Source organism: Natator depressus, chromosome 8 (assembly GCF_965152275.1).
Source record: "Natator depressus isolate rNatDep1 chromosome 8, rNatDep2.hap1, whole genome shotgun sequence".
Classification (NCBI taxonomy): Eukaryota; Metazoa; Chordata; order Testudines; family Cheloniidae; genus Natator; species Natator depressus.
The window spans coordinates 20926769-20949762 of NC_134241.1; the positions used below are offsets into that span (position 1 = coordinate 20926769).

General features: G+C 48.0%; 1 protein-coding gene across 1 annotated transcript in view; it reads right to left on the reverse strand.

The window, feature by feature from the left end:
* STK10 (serine/threonine kinase 10) overlaps nt 1–22994 on the reverse strand; it is a 72692-nt gene that overhangs the window by 16981 nt on the left and 32717 nt on the right. Inside the window, exons 3-9 of the mRNA XM_074960576.1 lie at nt 12421–12469; nt 9420–9569; nt 7039–7111; nt 5954–6148; nt 5727–5808; nt 3416–3550; nt 73–651 (exon numbers count right to left, since the gene is read on the reverse strand). Coding sequence (XP_074816677.1) covers nt 73–651; nt 3416–3550; nt 5727–5808; nt 5954–6148; nt 7039–7111; nt 9420–9569; nt 12421–12469 — 1263 coding nt within the window. The remainder of the gene's footprint in view (nt 1–72; nt 652–3415; nt 3551–5726; nt 5809–5953; nt 6149–7038; nt 7112–9419; nt 9570–12420; nt 12470–22994) is intronic.

The following is a 22994-nucleotide window of genomic DNA, read 5'->3' on the forward strand; positions in this document are numbered from 1 at the left end:
ATGCCAAGGTCTGAATATTTAGTTCCAGATTAAAATCAATTTTTAATCTTTGATTAATGCCCCCTACCTTACCTTCAGGGACAGCGATCCACTCTCCCTGTTAAGGGACAGATCGGCAGACAGAGAGAGGGTGAGGTCCATGCTTTCCGAAGCAGAAGTGCTGCCAGAATCCGAATCCCTCTTGGACTTACTGCTTGCAAACTGAATAGGAGAATCCAAATTCCCATTGGCAAGTTTTTCCCCAGCAGCATTTTCCAGGTGGTTGCTCTCCGGCCAGTTCCCAATGCTCTGACGATCTTTGTTCACTGGCTCCAGGTGCTTGCTTTGGCAGCTTCTCTCCTCCATTGGATTAACCTTGTCATCCAACAGTCCTGACTGGGAGTTGGTGATTGGCTCTTCCTGGGTGCTGGGCACGGTTCTGCCATACTCCATCCCAGACGACTCAGAGCTGCTGGTGGTTTTCATGGAGTTCTCGCTGCCGATCCCTTCATCTGAGAGTCTGTTTCTCTGCCTGTCTGCAGTCTCCTTGGCCGGCTCCACAGACAATTTGGGTCCATTCATCTCCAGTGGGAAGGGGGATTCTGGAGGTTTCTCTCCCTCAAAACTCAGCTGACTCACCTCGGAGGGGCCTCGCTTGTGAGTCCCAGAGGGCTGAAAGGACAGGGAAAAGAGATGGGACAGAGCTGAGGCACACACAGCATCAGAGTGAAACTCAGATCACACAAGCGAGGAGACCCAACTGAGCACCCGAGTGACACAAGACTGTGGGTGCTTCCTAGTGAAAGATGCACGTCCGCCAGTCTCACTAATGCACTGAACTAGTGCAGTCTCACTAATGCATTCCTCCTGCCAACCCCCACCTCTTTATATTAACTTCCATTCACAAGAGATAGAAGCCCATGTACTTTAGGACTCAGCTAGCCATTAGCTGCTTGGGGCTTAGGAAGAAAGGTCTGCCCAGGGTCATATTGTTGCATTATTGTTCCCCACGGGAGGTTTTAAACACTTTACCCTTGAGGCATGTGGTACTGGCTACTGTCAACGTCTGATAAGACTAGACGGACCACTGGCCTTATGCAATATGTTCATTCCTCTCTTAAACTCTCCTCCCCAGAGCCAGGATTCTGGAGCTGTGACTAGATCCTGAGATGCTGCAAGGTTCACTCATCAGATTAGTGGCATGCACAGGTTTGGTTTGCACCAGTCAGACTCTAGTTAGCTTGGGGATGAGGGTCAGAAGTTTGGGAAAATTCTAACAAAGTGTTGCGTTGAATGCTGCCACAGTGTGGTTTAGCAAACAGATTCCACAGGAAGAGCCTGCATTCTGGGGAGGAGTGATGGTTTGAGTCCCGATGTCAATGCTGTACACCTGGGCTCAGCAGGCAAAGAGCACCCGGACTGTTTGGATCTGGAGCTGCAGGTCCTAGCCACATGCGCTGACCTCAGCATTTTCCAGAGGTCTGTCACAGTGTAACATGGAAGGACAATACTCCTTATGGCCCATGAATAACCAACACCATAGGAGACCCAGAAGAGCTGTACTGATCTACTAGAGCTGGTTTCTGTGTTATCAATCCTTGTACGGGGAAGCAAGGCTTTGCTAGGTGATCCCTTTGGGAGACAGCTAACAGCAAGGCACAGAGAAGAGTTACCCCATTGTACCTTCCTTCTGCCCGCTCCTTTTAGGCTACATCTATACTGCACACCACTGGCGGCAGCGTGTAGGGTATGCGTGAAAAGCAGGTTGTGTCCACACCACGATGCGTAGCTACACGGGACAGAGAAAGGCTGCCGGACCCTCTCCTGCAGCAATGGGAAGGCAGTGGGGCACTACACTGCCACAAGTAGCAGTGTTAAGGAGGGAAACAGTACTTGGATGTACAGAGAGCCATGTAGGCTACATAACCTGAAGCTCTGGAGTGTCTTTATATGCTTAAGTAGCGCCTCAGTGTCTAGACTGCTATTTATACCCATGCTAGGGGTGTGTGCAGTGTATATGTATCTTTAGACATCGCAAGTGCTGCAGCCAAGTGGCTTTTGCTCCAGGAGCTTTCCTGGGAGAAGCTGTGATTGTGCAGGAGAAATGGACCCAGGTCCAGTGTGTTTAGCTGGGTTTTGCTCTTGAGCTCATACGGCTGTGAAATCCTGGCAGGGCAGTTTGGGTTCTTTTCCAAGATACCGTGCTCGGCCCAGACTACTGCTGCTCTCTTCTCTTGGCTAAGACCACTGGGTTTTTAATAGCTCCTCTTTTGGAGCTGGGTCCAATTTCAATAGTGACCATGCTGTGGGAGTTTAAGTCCTCTTGGATCAGAAAAATCCTGACCTCCTGCTGGCATCTCTCCCACAAAGGTTCTGGGGTAGCCACATAATGGCCTGCTCTCAAGAGCCTTAGACACTGGCATCGGAGGCAGCTCTGCCAGCCCCTGTCCTGGATCTATTGGTTATGTCTCTCTGCCACTTCGCTGAATTTTCTGTCTCCATTTCTACCTTGTGCTGTCCAGCCCCAAGCTGCTCCAGCCTCCTGAGTCCTTACCCTGCTCACCATCTTCCTGGAACAGCACTGGACCACTTCAGATGCTCTTATTACTGCTTACGTTGTCTGGGGAGAGGAGAAGGGGCAGGAGGGCAAGGCACTCACCTTTCTTCCCTTAAGCCTGGAGGTGAAGTCATGACCCCACAGCCCCCCACATCCCGTGGGGCGTGGAAGAAAGAGGGGAGCACACAGACAGCTCCCAAGCCTAAAATATTTTCTGCTAAGTCACCAAATGGGCCTGGTTATTTTAGCCTTTGTTAGGAGTCAAACTGCCATTCTCCCTCTGTTCTGAGCTTCTTGGGGTGACCTGTCTCAAGGAGCCCCCTCGCAGCACATCATGAACCAGAACCAGTGCTGCCAGGATGATGTTAATACAGTCAGCAGTGCCCTGATCCCAGAGCAACTGGCTGTTGCTTCAGCTACCACTGCCCAAGAGCACTGCGTCACTGGAGGGGTGTCAGCAGAGGGGAATGCCTTCCCTGCCCTTGGAGCCAGCTAGCCAGGCTGCACTAGTGCTGCCGTCCTGCTGAAAGCCCGGCATTACCAGCAGCAGCAGTAATTGTGGGTTCCTCCTCTGAAGGGAAAACTTGGCGTCCCTCCAGCGACATTATTTTCCAGTACCCTAGGCAGGCGTGGAACTGCGGCCCCCACCCCTGACTTCCTGTCCACCTGAATGGACTTTACAAGGCAGCAGCCTTTCCTCAAGGGAGTCTGAGGCAGAGATGGTTAAAAAAAAGAAGTCACTGCTTTCAATCCTGACAGTTTTCTGTAGCAACTTTGTCCTGCAGCTCTCCCAGCCTGCACCTTTACAGCCACTTTATAGGAACTTTCCACCCTCTAAGAAATAGGAGAGGCTGAGCGGAGGGAGAGAACAGGACTTACAGATAGAAGTTCCGATGATTCATCCTCTTCTCCTTCCTCCCGATTGTCTTCGATTTCCTCCATCACTTCGGCCTTTGCCTCCGCCACCAGCTCGCGCAGGGCTCGGTTGCTGGTGACCTTGTTAATGAAGGAATGCTGCAAACCCAATCACACACATGTCAGAAAGACTCCCACCTCTGAACCGGCCGTGTCAGAGCACACTGGGGCAAACAGACTCAGTTTATTTTCTATTTCTAGTCAGTTTCTAAGGCCCTCGCCAGCTAGCTAGCATCACTAGCTTTCCTAGGTTGAAATAAGTCCAGTCCGCCCTGTTTGGGTCCTGGATTCAAATGTCCCGCCAGAGATCAGAAAGCCTGGCAGTTAAAGACAGTTTCAGCCATTAGCTGTGCCTATTTGTGGATACAAATCCAGAGCTTTACGTTGTTTTGAACTCAGTTTTGTGTGGTATGAGGGACTGCATGTGGATACAAATGTTGTAAACACTACACAGCCTTGCAAAATACAGCGTTAACATTTACCAAACAGAGCAACAGTTGCATTTAAACAAAAGGCACTTGCTGCAGTCGTGATACAGTACGATGCCCTCTCCTTGACACCGAATGACTCGGGAGCAGAATCTCAGGTCTCCGTGATGCATGCATGGTGTGGGTCTCATCTGAAGGAGAGCGGCATCTTTAAGAACCATATGTATAAACAGAGTGGAGGGATGTGTAATGGAAATTGCAGTCAAATCCCTAGTCACACACAGAGCGTAGATTTGTGCTAAGCTTCATCAAGAGGCCATCGAGTATATTGTATACTTCCTGTTATTGAACAGGGTAAACACACCCCCAGTCGAACTTTTCTGGGTGGCAAACCACAGGCTAGTGCTCTCTCTCATCCACTCAGGGTTATTAGGCCAGAACTATTAATTTTCCAGATCAGAAGCTGATTTAAAGAGGCACATTACATACCAAATGAAATGCTCATCAGTCAAACAAAACCACATGACTGACCATTGTGTAGAGCTTGAAGCATCAAGAAGATACGCCAGCACCATATACAAGTTATTCAGATAGGCGGTAAAAAGCATTTAGCATTTTAAGTTTTTGAAGGGTGAAGGTGGGGATGTGAATTTAACTTCAAACAGCATCTGCCACCTTGGCACATCTAGGAAATCAGAGCCCATTCCTGCTTCCATTGGAATCAATCGCAATTTTGTCATTGGCTTCAATGGGAACAGCTTTCGAATGCTGTAGGGCCCAAAACACAGCAGGCATTTTCGAAACAGAGGATGAAATTGTGTACTCTGGAGCAGGGACAACCTACACTTTGATTGTTAGACTTCATTATGGATATTCCGTACAAAAGGTCAATGCTCCTGAGTGAAGCAGCCAGACGTCAGGAAGCGACAGATTAAGATGGCCTGTGCATCCTTAACACTGACCCGTCTGCATCTACATCATGGAAGTCCATTGTACACTCAAATGCCATTCCCTCCCCTGGATCCTACAGCCATTCTGGGCTGGACTGCGAACTCTCCAGTTGCTGATCAGCCCCACGCTCTGGCCGTTGGTGTTTAAGCATTCAGATTATTTTCTATTTCCAGTTTATGGCAGAAGCTTCTCCCTGGACAATCCCCCCCAACTAGGTCATCTGGCAACCATTACTGCAATATCTTGCTCCCTCCAGACATTCAGGTGACCAGACAGAATAGTGTTGTCGGAGCTAGCCCGAAAGGCACTGCATGCCAGTAGTGGGTGCTAAACAACTTGCAATCTCTACCCCAAATACTACGTACGTCACTTCCACTCCTTACTGATCTTTGGGTAAGAAGGACCCCCAAGCTAGGGTGACCAGATGTCCCAATTTTATAGGGACAGTCCTGATATTTGGGACTTTGTCTTATATAGGTGCCTATTACCCCCCACCCCCTGTCCCGATTTTTCACCATTGCTATCTGGTCACCCTACCCCAAGCATTACTCCTAAATTATTGTCTGTTGCACAAGTGCACAGGGTATTCTGGTCATACCAGAGAGTTTGTCCAGACACAGCCTTTCAACAAGCAGACACATGAAAGCTCATAGCTCAAAGCTCATATATAGCTCAGTTTGCCTGTAAGAGGGTGTTACCAGCACAGCGAGAAACCCTGGAGACGTACAAGTGGACTAGAAAACTAGGGAGGACCAGTAAGTTTGGCTTAAGACAAGGTTTGGGATGTGCACAGGTTACTTAGACATGTGGAGTGCTTAGCAGACTCCAAGACAAGCTAAACATGCAACACAAAGGCCAGTCTGAAGGGGTCAGCTCTCTTGAGGACATCTGCCTACCTCCAGTAGCTGTGCTGCACTTGGCCGAGTCTCAGGGTTCTTATCAAGTGCCGTCTTCAGGAAGTCTTTGAACTCTGGGGACCTTAAAACACATAATGATTGGCAAGGAACTCCCTGGATGGAGTCTGCATAGCACACGGTGCAAACAGCTGAGCCCAGCATCACTGGGAAGCCACAGCAAAGAGCTTCCGTGCTCTCATATGTGTGGGAGTCATTTGTCTTCTTACCATTTAGAAGGGCAATTGAGAGTGGGAGGGTCAGACTTGGCAATCTTCAGCAGGACTCGCATGGGGTTGAGTTCATGGTGAGGGGGCTCTATCTGAGCCATTTCTATCAGCGTTATACCCAGGGACCAGATGTCGGCCTTGTAGTCATAGGGAGTGTCCTTCATGGTTTCACACATCACCACCTCAGGAGCCATCCTGCGAGGGAGAGCACAAGGGGGAGTGAGGACTGTCCGAGGCATCCTGCTACCAACACAAGCATGTTTCCAAAAGTAGCCTGACGGCACACAAGCCCCAGGAGTCAGTATTTAAACCATCTCATTGATCTGCAGCACTGGACCTTCACCTGAAATAGGACTTCGCAGCTAGCCAAGGGGGAACAGCAGCCTTCCCACGGTTTGACAAGACCCATATTTCCCCTCCTCCTACCCCATTCCCAGATCGGCTGAGACAGTCTAGGCAGTCTGTGAAAACCTCCAGGGCGGTGACATCTGGCACGGATGCTGCTTCAGACAATAAATTAATGCTCATTGATCCCTTTCCTTCAGCACAAGGGTGATTTAGAGATTAAATTCCTAGAGTGAGTTGTGGCTCCCATGCACTTGGAGCTGCTTCAAAGAACATTCCACCATATGTGGTGGGGGAGGAGGAAAGAGAGAGAGCACATGTCCCAGATTCCACCCACTTCCAAGTTGTAGAAATTGCACTGGGTTTGAGGGAGGGGTGCCATTCCAACAGAAGAGTATTCTGAAGAGCATTTCTGTTCATCTCCAGCTGCCCCAACACACTCCTTGCTGCCCCTTTACGATATACACAGTTGGGGAGACTCTTGAAAGCAGAGAGGGTACAGAACGGGTATTTTTGTTATTTTTTTCTTAAGATTTCTGAACATATGCTAAAATCCTCCTATCCACACTCAATAAGGCAACCTGGTTAAGTGGACCCTACGTTCATCACATCCTCGTCCCTAGCAAGACAACGTTATACTCCTAGATTTCTGGTCTGACCTCCAAAAGGTGCTGAGAATGCATAGCTCCCACTGAATTCACCTTTCAACATAAGGCTGCTGAACAAGCCAGTTTACTCACCAGTAAGGGGTCCCAATGAAGGAATCTCGTCTCTGTAAAGTTTTAATGTTTTTGGCAGACACTCCAAAGTCAGCTGCAAAGAGATTAATCACATTAGATGCTCTAAAAGAACCAAATCGTAAAGCAAAGGCAAGAGTGCCGTGCAGTATGAATATGCATCCTCTCTAGACCAAATACTGTGAATTAAACATACCTATGAGTTCCTTCCACCTGTGAGACCCTAAGAATATTTCTCCAGGTTAATGGACCTCTTTGCAAGACATGAAAGAGCAGATACTCCATGCAAGCCCATTTGCCAAGTCTCTTAGAGGCACAATTTGTTAACAAGAAGTCTGCCTTATTTATGTCTCAAAAGTAAAAGTCAAAATTACCTCCTTTCCCTTCCCCACAATCCAACAAATGGTAATTATTAAGTGACATTAGCCATCTCCCTCCTGGTTAACAGGAAGCATTCTGTGCCTGCTACAGAAGAGACACTTTAGGCAGCACCAACCAACTCAATAAGACTCCACAAGCAACCTCATGCCTTGGGTGTCCCTAAGCCTCTAACTGCCAGAAGCTGGGAGTGGATAACGGGGATGGATCACTCAATAATTGCCCTGTTCTGTTCATTCCCTCTGAAGCACCTGGGATTGACTACTGTTGGAAGACAGGATACTGGGGTAGATGGACCATTGATCTGACCCAGTATGGCCATTCTCACAACTCTAAGAGGTCATCAGTTTTGCTCTCATTCCAGCCCAGCCCCGTCTCTGTGGTTCTTATTCTCTTTGGAAGATTCCTTCCCCCATCCCATCATATATCCCTTAAGGAGCTGAGTTAGAAGGGTCAAGTGATTCTGGGTTGCTGATTGAATGTGGCCCACAGGAAGATTTAAATGGTCACCTGTTGCCTGTTCACTGGTTCCCATGTAATGAACTGGAACAGATCTCAGTCCTGTTCCCAGACACATCATAAAAGCCTACCATCACTACCAGCACCATCATTCCTGTTGGCAGCCTCAAGAGAGAGGCCTTGTACAATACGGGCTGGGCTGCAGAGAAAGAATTGCCTCTCATCCCTAGGGAGTAGAGGGAGGTCAATTCAACTCAGGCTCACAGCATGTTGGCAGAGCAGCTCTTCAGGGAAGCTTGCCCTGCCTTGTGCCAGGCCTGCTCTGTGGATAGAGGAATTAGTCCAGTCTCCAGCCCTGCCAGTCTCGCACATTACTCCAGCATTGATATTCCCCTAAGAAAGGGGAGACTGTAGAATACTGCCTGTTTTTGCATTGCACGTGTTTCACACCCAAAGTACAATTTCTGGGCATCCTGCAAGATGTGAAACAAAACAGAAACAGTGATTAAAATAACAGAAGAACCATCACTGCAAGGAGCGACTGGACAGAAGAGAGATGCCCTAAACGTAATACAACTCTGTTCCTTTCCCTATTGTAACCACAATTGCAGAACAGCAGGAAAATTCTGCACCTTTTATGCAAGTGTTGGCATCACCTGTGGTACATTTTTCAGAGGAGAATTCATAACACATGATCCAAAGCCGCTGCCTGACCCTGAGTGACTGTTCAACAAGCCAGTGTGTTACAGTACCCATGAAGACATTCGGGCGGAAGACCTGGTGAAGCAATTTCCTGAAGGATGTGCAAGCCGGACCAACACTCCCTCACTGTAGGAAGTCCCCTTACACGATAGCTGATGGGAAAAAAGGAGAGACATGCTCCCCTCCCTCATTTCCATCTCCCATTTGCTCAGCTGCCAAACCTGAGCTTCAGGTTAAAGGAAATCTATAGAGCAGCAGGTTTCTGAAAGCTGAGGTGCAGCCAGTAGGCAGCCGGCTTTGCTCAAGCAGCAACGTCTTTATTCCTTCCAACTGTTTTGCTTCCCTTCTAGTCTTCTGCCCCAGCAGTGGGCAGAAAGCTTCCCAGCATCTTTATTTCCACCAGGTATTAAGTAAACTCCTCAGATTAAACACACTGGCTAGTTTCACAGCAGTTTTTGCCTCCCAAGCGTGTATCCTACTGAGTGACATCAAGCCGGCCCCCTTCCTCCTATAACCATACCCAATAGATAAGGATGAGAAGCAAGGCTTCAGGGCAAGAGACCCTTACAAACCAGTGCACATTACCCCTCTCCCATTGGAGGAATGTTTTGCATTTGAAAAAATGTTAACCTGAAGTTTTGTTTCTGACGTACAGATAACAACCAAGGCTTCTTAAAACGTGGCTTGTACGAGACTGTGCACAATTGCTAAGAGTTTATTACAATACAGTCACAAGTACAGCAACGCTACTCAGGGGAGACTGAATCGCCACCAATTCAGAATTATACACCTAGCAAGCATGCACCCATCTTCCCTTTCTGTGACATCCCCAACTAAAAGCTCACCAAGTTTGATATCTCCATCCTGGGTCAGTAGTACATTGCCTGCCTTTAAGTCACGGTGGATGATCTTTTTACTGTGGAGGTAGACAAGAGCCTCTAACATCTGGCGGCAAATCACTTGAATCTGGGGTTCCGTCAGGCCTCGATCCAACTCTGCAGAGAGACAGCAGTTAAACCAAGAGGGGATTAGAGAGGCTTCACTTGAGCAACAGATGCAGCCTGTGACCCAGAGACTGTGCAGCAACCTGTAGATGGCCACTATACATCGGTTAGGTCAGTGGGACACCAATAACAAATCGCTCCAGTATTGAGAAAGTTAATTCCCTAAACTCAGAGCACAATATTCCCACATGCTTTCAGAACTGGTGTTCTATTGAACTCCCTGGGACACACATGTTGGTCAACTGGCATGAGAGCGTCACAGATGGCACACACATTTCCCTTTGAGGGAAGCCTATAGATCAGTCATCCCTGGAATCCTAAAAGGAAGTCTGATTTCCCACCTTGAGGGCTGGACAGAAGTACTCACCACTGGTGCACTGTGGAGAGAACAGACCTGAATTCTAATTGCAGGAGACACCAGAATCTGCAGTGGGATACTGATTTGCACACTAAGGCAAGAAGGACTGCAATCCCTGCCCCAAACAGTGAGAAGCTGGCCACAAGACAGTGTGGGCACAGGGAGAGACACGACCTGAGTGGTGCTAGGCCTAGTCACCAGACACGTGCACAATTCATACAAATTTGTTGGCCCAATGGTAACGACAGCAACCTTCTCTTTCTGCAGCTCGTTGAGACGCCCAAGAAACAAAGTTATGCTCCTGTGTGCTCTCCCTCACCCATCAGGGAGATCCTCACTCTATGACCTTTATCGCAAGGCACCATCTCAGCAAACCGTCCACCTTGCAGAATGTTGAGAAGAGTCAGGCCTCCACTCCCCTCTCCCCACCCAGCCTCCTTGTGTTAAATCTTCCCTCTGTGCCCAAAGTTTAGTAAAAAAATCGACAACACTGGAACCTGCAGATCCGGGCAGCTGGAATAGATGTAGCTGTGTTCCAGGCAGCTAGAAGAGCCTATTGTACACCAAAGGAGGGGGCAGACTCAAGGACTGAAGAGAGCTTATGTTAAGTAGGACAGCCATTCATTCAAAGCCAAGGAACTTAATCGCAGAATCAGAGAAAAGATGCTGGTTCAGCGGTTTTGTTTTTCTTCCTACTTTTCCACCTCCCGCTTCCCTTCAGTAACTCAAAGCTGGAGATTTTCAGTGACCCTCAGCTAAGAGCCTGGCCGAAGCAAGGCTTTCAATGCACAGCTGTTCAGGAGCATGCTATCAAGACAAAGTCAAAGGCAAATGTAAATGGTTGTGACTCTCTCATTCCCCTTGTCTTCCAGACCACCTCTACTGTTAAGAAACTCTTAGTCAGACCCTCTTGGGACTGATTTACCTACATGGGCAGCAGCCTTTCTCGATCCCCAATCACCTATTGAATATACCCCGATACTGGTAACCGTGGAACTGGGAGATTATGGCAACATCACCATCCCCTGGTTTATATGGCCAGGCCAGTCAGTTAGGATTTTGTAATACCTATTTCCTCCCTCCCCCATTCTAAACCAAATTCTCTGCAAGGCTGGCTGCCTGGCTATGAAACAGGAGATACCAAGCCTGATCAGACAGGAGTCTAGAGCCCCAAGAGACTTAGCATCCCTAGTTTCTGTTAGGTGGGTTGGAGCTCTCCTGCCCCACTGGGACCCACCACTCAGTTGGAAAGCTCAACCATAGCAATTCCACACCACAGCCCCAGAACTGAGAGTGCAGCTTCGCAGTAGAGAGCGCATTGTCCCCTATCAACTGGGTGTCCTTGCCCCCAAACACAGATGCCAGGCTACCATAAGATATGGTGATTTGGACACCACAGCAGAACACTGCAGTTCTTTAGTCAAGTTTCCGGAATTAGGCACAGGTTTCCGATTTGCAGACTGGGAACTGAAAGTGATGGGCTCAGCACACTTCTGCAGGAGAAAATAGTCAGATTCTTCATGACCACTGGGGAAAAAACCCCAGGAGAAAGTGACCTAAGTCGAGGTTGTGACCTTATCCCACAGCCTCCAGATGAGCAGAGACCAGGAGCACTGCTGTCACTCCCCGACAGGGGGAGCCTCTTTTAGGGAGGGACTGTGGCTTCATATAGGTTTGTACAGTGCCCGGCACAATGGGGCTGTGATGCCAATTGGGGCTTCTGGCTGCAACTGTGCTACTCTAGCTGACATCAATATGCTTCGTAGCAATCAAAGGCCAGCTCCTCTCAATTGGAGGCAGGGCCCACATGTGGAAGGGAGGAGTTAAAGTGGTGGCTTCATGGCATTAATGTAAGTCTCAGTCTACTCTAACACTAGCTGTTTTGATGGATTACTGATGCCAGGGGTAGAAAGAGACTCAGTGAGACTCAATGTCAATGACGCCCAGATTAACAGCTAAACCCCTTTTCCTTTTACTGCAGGGCTTTCCTTAGGCGCATACAATTGACACGGCATCAGCATACTGTATAAAAAATGGAGTCCCAAAGAGACCTCCTCAGGCTGAAAGTATTATAGGCACCCATCCCCCCTAAAAAAAAAAAAAAAAAAATCACTCCCACCCCACTGCTTGCCAACACTGAGCAATCTATAGACCACGCAGCAGAATGACACAAGGAGCTAGGAAGATGCCCAGAGGTTGCCAACTTAGCCAACACGCAGATTATGGAGAAGAGGCAGAGGCTCCATAGTTAAGGCTGCAGCAGGGTTTCTATTTAGTTACACAGAAAACCACGACCCACCACCCTACAAAAGCCATGCAAGAAGCCACGCCTTGGGAGGGTAGTGGAGGATGTCACGTCCGCTGCTAAGGAGCACAAGAACATTACGTGGCGGGGGGGGGCTGCCCTGCAGTCCTTGGGGTGCAGATTTCTCTGTCTCCGACATGTCCCTAGTCGAAGTAAGGATACTGATTTGCAGCACTTACCTAGCATGACGGCATCCACTGCCCCACCAGGGCAAAACTCAATCATGATCTAGCAAAACAAAGAGAGAGGGGTTAAAATCAGTTATAAAGAGATCTGAAACCTGTATTTCTGAGTACAGCCCATGTGACAGGGAAAAGGGAGCAAAAAGGGCTTGTGCTGGAGTCAAAACTACTTCCGCCTCCCCACTCAGACAAGGCTAGCTTTTGGTAACCCTCTGTCCTGCTCAGATTTATTCACCACTCTGGGGGCAGCACAGAGACACTCAGTGTTTTTTTAAAAAGAAAAGGAGTACTTGTGGCACCTTAGAGACTAACCAATTCATCTCTAAGGTGTCACAAGTACTCCTTTTCTTTTTGCGAATACAGACTAACATGGCGGTTACTCTGAAACCTGTCACTGTTTTTTGTTAGCCAGAGTTTCATTCCTGATGCTACAAAACCGCAAGTTCTACATATGCCATGTGCTCCTGGAGTGAGAGATCTCCCAGGCGATCATGGGACAGAATCCACATGGCAGTCTGTTGTTCCCGACAGAAAAGATGCACACACGCAGAGCACATCCCTCCGAGAGCTTCCCTGAGGTCCCCACGGCCCACAATCTTAGGAAGCAGGACAGAGCTTTACTTGGCTACAGTGAAGGAAGTTTTGTTTTATTATTACGCTGACACACACGTGAATCAAAGCCAGCCTAGACCCCCATACCTGGAGGCCCATTTGGAGCAGCCTTAAGGCTTCATGTTTGTTTACAGCTTTTGATACAGCAGGGACTGTTCCAGGGCGGTGGACGTGCCAACAGGATGAGATAGCTGTCACAGCAGAAAGCTGACGTGGCTGGAATTACTAGATCACTTTTTTTTTTTTTTTTTTTAAAGGGCCTTTTTAAGTTTGGTTTTGATTGCTCCACAGTTAGCAGCTTTCTCCTGGTTTTATAAGTGATTTAAGGAAAAAATTTTCAGTACAGAGCTGTAGTAACTGCCAGATCTTTGTTACCTCCACTATGGAGGACATACTACGTATCGGCTGGTATCCCAGCATCCTCCTGCACCGTCACCAAACACCCTTCAAGGCCAAGTCCCAGAAAGTTTGGTCAGACCCAGCTATGTCACTCAACCATGTGAAAAATTCACACCCCTGAGAGATACAGTTAAGCTGACCTAAGCCCTAGTGTAGACAGCACTAGGCCACTGGAAGAATTCTTTCTTCGAACTAGGTACTTCCTCTTGGAGAGATGGATTTACTACAGCGATGGAAGAACCCTTTCCGTCTAGTACAGACATAGCCACAGTGACTAACCTTCTGGCATCCCCTCACCCAGTGCTGCTTCTTAATCTGTTGATATGATCACTGCTGAAGAGCCAGGCCCTGCGCCAATAGCCCAATGGTGAGATAGACAAGACAAATCTCCCACATGTGGTACAAAGCTGCAACCACCAGGCTAGCCCTCCTTGCCGTGCTGCTCTCGCCGCAGCCAAGATGCTACTTGCAGGAAGTGCCAGCAGAAGCCATGTGGATACCGTATTTCCATGCAGAAAGCTAAGAGGCTTTCCAAATTGACCAGCAAACGCTAATACGATTGCAGCCTGGCTAGTGATTTACTCCTCGCTCAAGAACAAAAGCCTCTACATAGTAGGATTAGGCACAAGAATGGATTAGTGCCATTTGAGATTATGCCTCAGCGTGCTGCAGTGCTAGATGATCACACAACTGCACCCTTCAGGAGATCCCAGGCAAAGAAGCTGCAGCATTGGAGACTCAATCACATAAGGCCGCTTTACTGTATGTTAGAGAGGGATCTCATCCAGGTTGGTGGGTCCAAAGTTGGGCCACCCAAGCCCACTGGCACTGGTCTGCAGACTGCCTGGGTTTCCAGCCCGGCCTCTCACACCCATCCATCTCAGTGAGAATGCTTCAAACACCGTACTTCAAAAAGAGCTGCTCTGTGCCAACAGCCCAGCTCCCCAGAGCAGCCCAACAACCACAGCATGCATTCATGGGACAGAAGTGGGCTCAGATAAGCAAAGAGTCCATTTTCAATCTTTCAGGGTCTGAGATAAGAGTATGGAAAGATACCTTGCACTATAAAACCACCCTGACTGTGTGTCTTTTCACATCCTGGTACCACACAGGGCAACATGCAGAGAGGTTAGTGGCCAGAGTTTGCTTCTGAGGACAATAACCAACTTAGCTAAGCCCCCTTTTAGATGGGGCGACTGAGGATGGAGCTGAGTGACCTACAGCTCTGTGTGGAGCCAGGCATTTCACGCTGAGGTAGTACCGATCCACACCGCTTTGGGGAAGGACAATCTTATGGTTAAAAAGCACAGGACTAGGACTCGGGAGATTTGGATTTAATTCCCAGCTTTCCAACTGACTCACTGTGCAACTTTGGCCAAGTCACATCCCACTCCTTCTGCCTCAGATTGCACAGGTGTGCAATGGAAATAATGCTTCCCTGTTTTCGAGACCGCCTGAGGCATAATTCATTAGTCTCTACAATGCTTTGAGCTCCTCATACTGAAGGTGCTATAGAACAGAAGAACTGCCACACTGGGTCAGACCAAAAATTCATCTAGTCCAAGATCCGGTCTTCCAACAGTGGCCAGTGCCTGGTGCCCCAGAGGAAATGAACAGAACAGGTCATCATCAAGTGATCCATCCCCTGTCGCCCATTCCCAGCTTCTGGCAAACAGAGGCTAAGGACACCATCCTGGCTAATAGCCATTGATGGACTTATCCTCCATGAACTTATCTAGTTCTTTTTTGAACCCTGTTATAGTCTTGGCCCTCAGAACATCCTCTGGCAAGGAGTTCCACAGGTTGACTGTGCGTTGTGTGAAGAAATACTTTCTTTTATTTGTGTTAAACCTGCTGCCTATTAATTTCATTTAATGATCCCTAGTCCTTGTGTTATGAGAAGGAGTAAACACATCCTTATTCACTTTCTCCACACCAGTCATGATTTTATAGACCTCTATCATATCCCCACCTTAGTCATCTCTTTTCCAAACTGAAAAATCCCAGTCTTATTCATTTCTCCTCATACGGAAGCTGTTCCATACTCCTAATAATTTTTGTTGCGCTTTTTTGCCCTATAGAAGGGCAATGTACTACTTTGTGTCCCTTATAATCACTGTACAGAGAGCCAGCTGGCACTCAGGAGTCAGTGAGGAAATTACCCTGGACCGGGTTAAGAGATCCAAGGCAGATGCAGCAGCACGAGGCAAAGGCGTCTTCACCTGCAGAATTGCAAGGAATGAGGCAGAGGAGAAAGTGCCAAAGGGGAAAAAGCACTTCCTCTGGACTGAGCATTAGAGGGCAAACAATCCAGAATGATGGGGAATGGCATAGAGTTTTTTAGCAGTGGTACATTCAGTCACGTAATGGGTAAGGATAAGATGCTAAGGCTATTGAAAAAACAAGAATCCCCCTCTGCTCTTTCCGGGAGCAGCAGTGTCAGAGCAGGACCATCGAGAAGGGATTGGACTCCCTTCATTCAGACAGCTCAGCACTACTTACATTGCTTTCATGAAGACGGGCCAACCAGAAGCTGACAGTCGTTCCTTGTACCACCAGGCAGCACACCTGGGTTCAGTTCTTGGACATACCTTCACCCTGGGGTTCACAAACCTCGAGCTCAGCCCAGGAGAAGTCAGTATATAAGGGTCAGTTCAGATTCCCAATGAGCAGTCACCAACATGCTTCCTGCGCTGTGCCAGAAGGTTCCAGCCACATGCAAGTCCTGTTCTGGGAGCATCCATGTTTACTTTTGTACTTTGAATTCTTTGAAGCTGTAAATGGCAGGGGGCAGAGCTCCAAGAAGAGATGGGAACTCAAAGCCCAGCCCTGAGGCACTTACACCTGTAAGGAGTCCTACTGACTTCAATGGGCAGAGCAAGTTCTGAGCACCTCACAGCCAGCCCCTTAGGGTATGTCTACACAGCAACTAGACACCCGCTGCTGACCTGTGCCAGCCGACTCGGGCTGGGGCTGAGAGGCTGTTTCACTGTGGCATAGAGTTCTGGACTTGGGCTGCAGCCCTGGCTCAAGGACCCTGCAGGGTGGGAGGATCCCAGAGCCTGGGCTCCAGCCCCAGTGCAAACATCTACTCAGCAATAAAACAGCCCCTCAGCCCAAGCTCCATGGGGCCAGCCCCAGGTTTTTCTTTGCTGTGTAGACATACCTTTAGACGCCTGGATGTTAAACTGGTTGCCAGACCACCCTTCTGCTGGGTTACACCTCCCACTGAAGCATTTACGGTCAAAATACTCCCTCCCTCCCTCAAACGCATCCTCCCTCAAACGCAGTCACTCTTGAAAGAGAATGGAGTGCCACAGAGCCAGTCAGCTGACACAGGTGGGAAGCGTCATCTAGGGGGTTCTTGTGCAACAGGAGCCTGCCGTCACTCCAGACCCCCAGAGTTCCCTGGGAATGGATACTTGTGTTCCCAGCACAGCGAGTGGAGGTTGTTCTATAGGTTTGGCCTGAAGAGAGATTACGAGTTTGTATGGGGCAGGGGGGGAGCAACAAACCCAGCTTTGTTTGGATCAATATTTGATGTGTTTGACCTTTGCAAAACCTCATTTTGGTTTACAGTATGAGAAGGGTAGAAGGCAGAGAAAGCCAGGAAAGTTAATACATCTGAAACACAGGCTGAGCACAGAGAAAGGGGGGGGGGGAAGGGAGGCGGGGAGGAAGAAAGCCAGACAATGGGAATCCTGGAAGGTTTAAAAAAAAAGTATGCATTTTCAACTAGGCCGGGGATGCTAATGAATAACTAAGGGTCGGGACTGGTTGGTCTAAACATCTAGAAAGCATTTGTGCTCCTTTCAGCCCTGAAATCAGAGTTTAAACAGTCCAACTCTCACAGTTCCAAATGCATGAAGTCCAATGACCTGAGTTCATCTTTTAGTGCTGGATACACTATCCCATACATTCCATCCCACAGAATGCAGTGGGACACACACACACAGGACCAGCCTGACACAAAATAAAAACCCAGGCATCATTACTATTAATAAACTGAAGCCACATCGAAAGCCAGTCCTGGATGTCTCCAGGAACTATGACTCTTGAACTTGAAGCCATGAAAAGAGAGAGGGTTGAGGAAGGTGGCAAAAAGCAGGATTTGGACATTACACAGACAGGATTTAAAGCACGAAGGGTAATGATCTCTCAGTCATTCACATGCCACAGGGCAGGCACCCTGGTGGTCCGATTTAAATGAGGTTCTGGGCAAGTTTAGACAGTTGTAAAAAGAATTGTTGACAAGAGTCCATGTTTCTGCACACTGATTATGCCTGTAACTCATTAAAAGACATTGGCTACAGATTAACCCTTTACTCAGTCCTATTTTCACCTGTTTTGATAAGCTAGCTAACTGTACTGTATTTTCTGTCAATGTCACCCTGCAAATCACAGGTAGCCTGGTACCACCTCACTCCATGAACGATGCCAATGTTAATACCCTGTTTGCTCCCATCTCCTCCTCCCTGCCCTGTGCCATGCAGGCTTGTCTAGATATCACACTCTCCCCAGTCCCTTTAAAAAAAAAGAAAAAGAAAAACCCTCACTAGAGAAGAGTTTAATAATAATTCAAAAGGGCGGGGGGGTTAGGGAGAGAAGAAAAATCCACTGCCTATTCATCCTGCCCTCTGGCTTCCCTCAGGCATCTTTCAGAGGGCAAGCTCTTTAGGACAGGGACTATGCATGCTGTATGGTACAAAGCACATGCCTGGCACTTAACCCTTCAGCAACAGGGCACAGCGGCCTTACAAAAGGCACGATACACCAGGATTCTAGCCACTCCCTAACCAAAAGCCTACAGGTTTCGTACAGACTGCGAACCGAAGATTCAGCATGCGCTGTCCAGTCACCTGCAGCCCTAATGGTGTCTTGCAGAAGCCAGCCAGCGAAGGCAGCAGTTATTCTACAGAGAGGTCACTCAATATTTATAATCCTTGGGAAGCACAGGATCTAATGCTGCTAGGATGCAGATTGCACAGCCTTCTCAGGAAGCTGCCTCCTAAAACTACAAAGGTTGGTTTGGAGATGTGGTTAGCCGCCGCAGCGCCCCCCCCCCCAAAATCAGGAGTCTCACAGTCAACAGTAGAGCCAACAAAGTCTGGGCTGGCATTCTTATGAGCAGTTAGGAGAGGGGCTTTGGCAAACATCCTGTTTATAATAATTTTTTCAATGCAACAAGTTCAGAACTTCCTTAGCAAAGCCTGCTGGGCCCATCTACGGGTCTGAGCTCCACAAGAGGAAATTTAGCCTCAACAATAGCTTTTTTTTCCCTTTTCACTCAAGTTGTTAAAGCAGTCACAAATCTCCTGGGTTACACTCTTCAGTCTTTGGTTAACACTTTGTATGCTGTAAATGCAGCACCACCCAACTACATGCTGTGTTTGTATTTGTTTTCATCACAGAGGGACCCAAGAGACAAAAGACAGACTGCTGACAATATACTGTTAATGTCATCAGAAATCACAAGGACCACTGATACAACAGAGAGTCTAGAGAGATCTCTTTACTGAAAGTGCAACAAGCAGTCTCTTGTCTAGCCCTGGCACCAGATACTATGATGGGGGCTTTACCCCCACCACCTTTACCCCCAAATTACTTACACACACTCGCGCAGCAAGGAGAGTATTTCAGACTCTTGTAGCCGCTACAGATGTTGATAGGTTGCAGACAACTGCACAGACCTGAGCAGGACGTTGGAGTGAAATACCTGCAACACTGATCTAGTTTTCAGTTTAATGGGAAGTCCTGCACCAAAAGGGGTTAATTTTGTCCCCCAGAATCAAGCACATGGGCACAACCTACCTTTTTTATGATCACAAGGGCGAATAGACTCACCAGAATCCCGCAACAATAGTTAACTTGGGCACCTGTTATGTGGGAGATCCTATCTCTGTTGCATGTTGGTGCCAAGCAAGAGCCCTCCCACGCCCTCTCCTGTGCACTTGGAAAGCTTCAGGGAAGCAGCAGGAAGGGGATTTTAAGAGGATCCAAAGAATCCACACGCCTTCCAAGTTTTTTCAAACCGCCGCAGAGCACCTGTCCCTCCCCTTGCTCTTTGCGCAGCCAGCCAGCGGCTGTATTTACGCAGAAAGGGCCACAGGAGGGACACATTTCCCATATGGTAAAAGTAAAGCTCATCACTCCACCGCATCACCCTCACCCCCCCCCCCCCAAAAGTGCACATTTAATGTCAGGAGCACTTCTGACTCAATGATTATAGAGCTCGTGCTGTGTTACAGATTTGCTCCTTTGCAGAAAAAGTAACTCTCTCAATATGTAAAGAAGGAATGGTGTATTGGACCACCTGGGCTTTCACTCTGGTTACAGCCCCATTAGGACTCTTCAGATTTGGTAACAAAGAAGCCAGAACAATCCTCATTCCCCAAGCCTGCAATAAGTGAACACACCCAATTTTCCAGCAAAGCTGATGAGCACACAAAGCCCAGTAACTTGCCCATGCTCGCACATTTCCAGGAGCTACTCAAATCTTTAATATAGGGCCTCTGATTCCTAGGGGTTTGCTGAAGTCACGCTAGTGCTCTGAAAAACAAACACTCACAGAGGACAAGTGTCGCTTTCTGCCTTTACCACTGCTTCTACTAGAAGCTACAGTTCATTGGTGCCCTGTCACAAAAACATTTTAAAAATGTTCTGCTCCCATCAGGTCACGGTTAAGGCCAAGCGCTCCCCAAAACAATGTCACAGCTAAGAATGAAGAGTAAACCGTGTTTTTTCTCACCCACCAGCCACTGCATTTGCCCATGCAGAATGGGTGTGGAACAAATTTGATGGAAGAAGTTGGGGGAGGAGAGGAAGCCTGCCAAAGGGTTTACAATGAAGAGACCCAAACCTGCAAGTCATCAGATTCTTGCATGGTTTCTGGTTTCAGATGAACTTCCTTTCTCTTTCACAGAGCTCTCTTGCTCGCCCCTTCCATCATCCAACACAGAGTAGGAAGTAAGCTTCTTTATAAATGGTTTCAATCTTCCTGAAGCAAGTTTAGGGAGCTCATTCAGCTCAAGCATAACTGTTTTTTCTAGGGTATGTTTTAACTCATGTATGTAGCTTCTCTCTTTTTTAAAAAGTTTGCACTTATTTTGCCTATACACTGAAAGTTCACATGGTGAGGAGCAGCTGATGTCTCTGAACTATCACTAGTAGTTGTAATTAAAGTTGGATTAAATGAGCAAGATCTGCCTCTCAATTAAGCCCACTCCTTGAGCATCTAAGAGGCATGAAGGGTCACATAAGCCTATGGACTGAGCACCTGTGGTCTCCAGGTCAAGGATGAGCCATGGTGGTCATTCAAGACTAAGCGGGGAGCCCAGAGTCAATAGAACAGTTTCTGCCCTGCTATGATGCTGCAGAGATATTATCTTTGTGGCTGAACATTAAGCAGACTATTGCTTCTTAACAGCAACACTGCTCTGGAGTGTCAAGGCTGCTATTAGATAGTACAAACTGTGCTAGGCAAAGTGACAGCAGCGTTTAAAAGTTCCAGGTCAGCTCCCTTCATTTAAGCATTTATTACTGAGCAGTTCACAACTCCTGGGTGCTGGATTGTGTACACCCCCGGGCATGAATTCTCCTCATCCCCAGCCACATGGGCTGAACAGCAGTAACTTCCTCTGCAGAACTGTGCTGAGGTTTTTAACCTTTACCGCTATCAGCAGGCTGCTTTTCGACTACAACAAAAACAATAAGCAGCAGCATCCTGCAGCTGTGTGTGCTGCGTGGAGCGGGGTTTGAAGCAGAAGTCGTCTGTGCCTCTGTGCCACAGCCACCTTTCAGTGTGGCATTCCCACATTCTTTGCTATACTACTGCCAGGCCTACGTGGGAAGCTTACGATCTCCCCTCATCACATAAGCTGAAAGTGCTCTGGGCACCATCCCTTCACCTTAGTCATGTGACACTATCAAACTCTCATTCATCTGGAAGGCTGGAAAGTGCCAGCATTCCAAGGGTTAATTTCTAGGGAAAGGGGAAACCACTTGATTGGGGGGGGGGGGGGGGGAGGGGGAATGTGACAGTGTAGTGCAGAGAATCATCTGGTGCCGCTGGCTGCAGATTCCCTACCCCAGTATAGAATGTTTACAGCCTTCTAAGTAAACACACAGATGCTGCCTTTGGTGGTGATGGGAGAGATGCGAGGTCCATGTTCTCAGTCTCATTTACAAGCTCCTGCTGTTAAAGCTAGGAACTGCCCTATGTGCTGCATCTTCATTTACACCTATACAGAAATTAGGCTAAATTAATCGTATACTTTCCGCCTTCCCCCTTTCTTAAGAACTCCCACTAAGCCTGCACTGAACTCAGTAGCTAGTTATGTCTTGTTTTAAGGCTAGTTCCCACGTCATTTTTCCCCTCTCCCACCCCAACCTGGGCCAGTGTTAATATTTTTCACGCTGGAGCAGCTATCCTTTAGGAGACCATGTTGCCACTGCAGATCTGGACTAAAAAACAAAAGGAAACCGAGTAGCGGGAATGATGAATGGCAGGGGAGAGGAAGAGACAGACACTCATAACGACAAAAAAAAGAGTGAATGTTTGTCTCGTGACCTCCAGCTCAGTGGCTGTATCTCGGCCTGGAAGGCATTCACCCGTATTTCCTGTTGTGCCTTGAAAATCAGCAACCACTGATCTTTACAGCCAGATGGAGTGATCCATCTGTTTGAGCAGCAACAATCCTGGCAGGTGTGTATAGGGGGAGAGGATAAAGAGATGATCTATTTCTCCAGCCCTGCAGGGAGTTTACCCACACTCCCTTACCAAGTCTGCTTGAATCCACAAGACTGTTTAATTACAGGCCGGGGCAGTATTTCCACAACAGTATGGCTGCCACCTCAGCCCAGAAGCAGCAGAGAATAGAAGATCCTTCTCACCTGCACAGTTCACTGAAGTAAAGTGGATTTGAAGAGGGGAGGGGGAAGGAGGGAAGAGTCAGGACCACATGGTACTGAGGTGCGTTAGTAGCAAAATGTGTTCAGTGTTGTAGATCTCAACAAGAGCTGAGGTTTCCTGGCATATATCACACCCGCTTACTGGAAGAGCAGAAGCAACACAGCAAATAGCAGCAAGCTCTGTGATTCACAGACCTCTATTATGCAGTGCTGAGTTAGTCAAGCATGAATAAGGAACCCTGCTTCAGCACATATGCTTTACAGCAGGACAAAAAGATAGATGGGGTTCTCTCGAGAGTCCAAGATAAGGGGGCCCAGACTACCTCCAAAGTTTTTGGTGTCACAGGGGAAAACAGATAACCGAACCTTAGATTAGAGAGAGCATGATGGGGGATGAAGGATCAGAAGAATGGTCAACAGGGATTTCCACCTACTAAATAAAAAAAGCCTTTTGGATTTGTTAAGAAAAAGTTAGCACATGTGACTCCATTTTGGTTTGGGGCCCACCATTGTTTAAATGCCAGCACATCATACACCAGGAGGAGTAATCCTTAGATACTGAATCCCTGTGAAAATCCTCCTCCTTGTCTCCAGCCTGCCTTGACTCCCAGTAACCAGATGTAATTCGCAGCACTTGTGTGCGTGTCCTA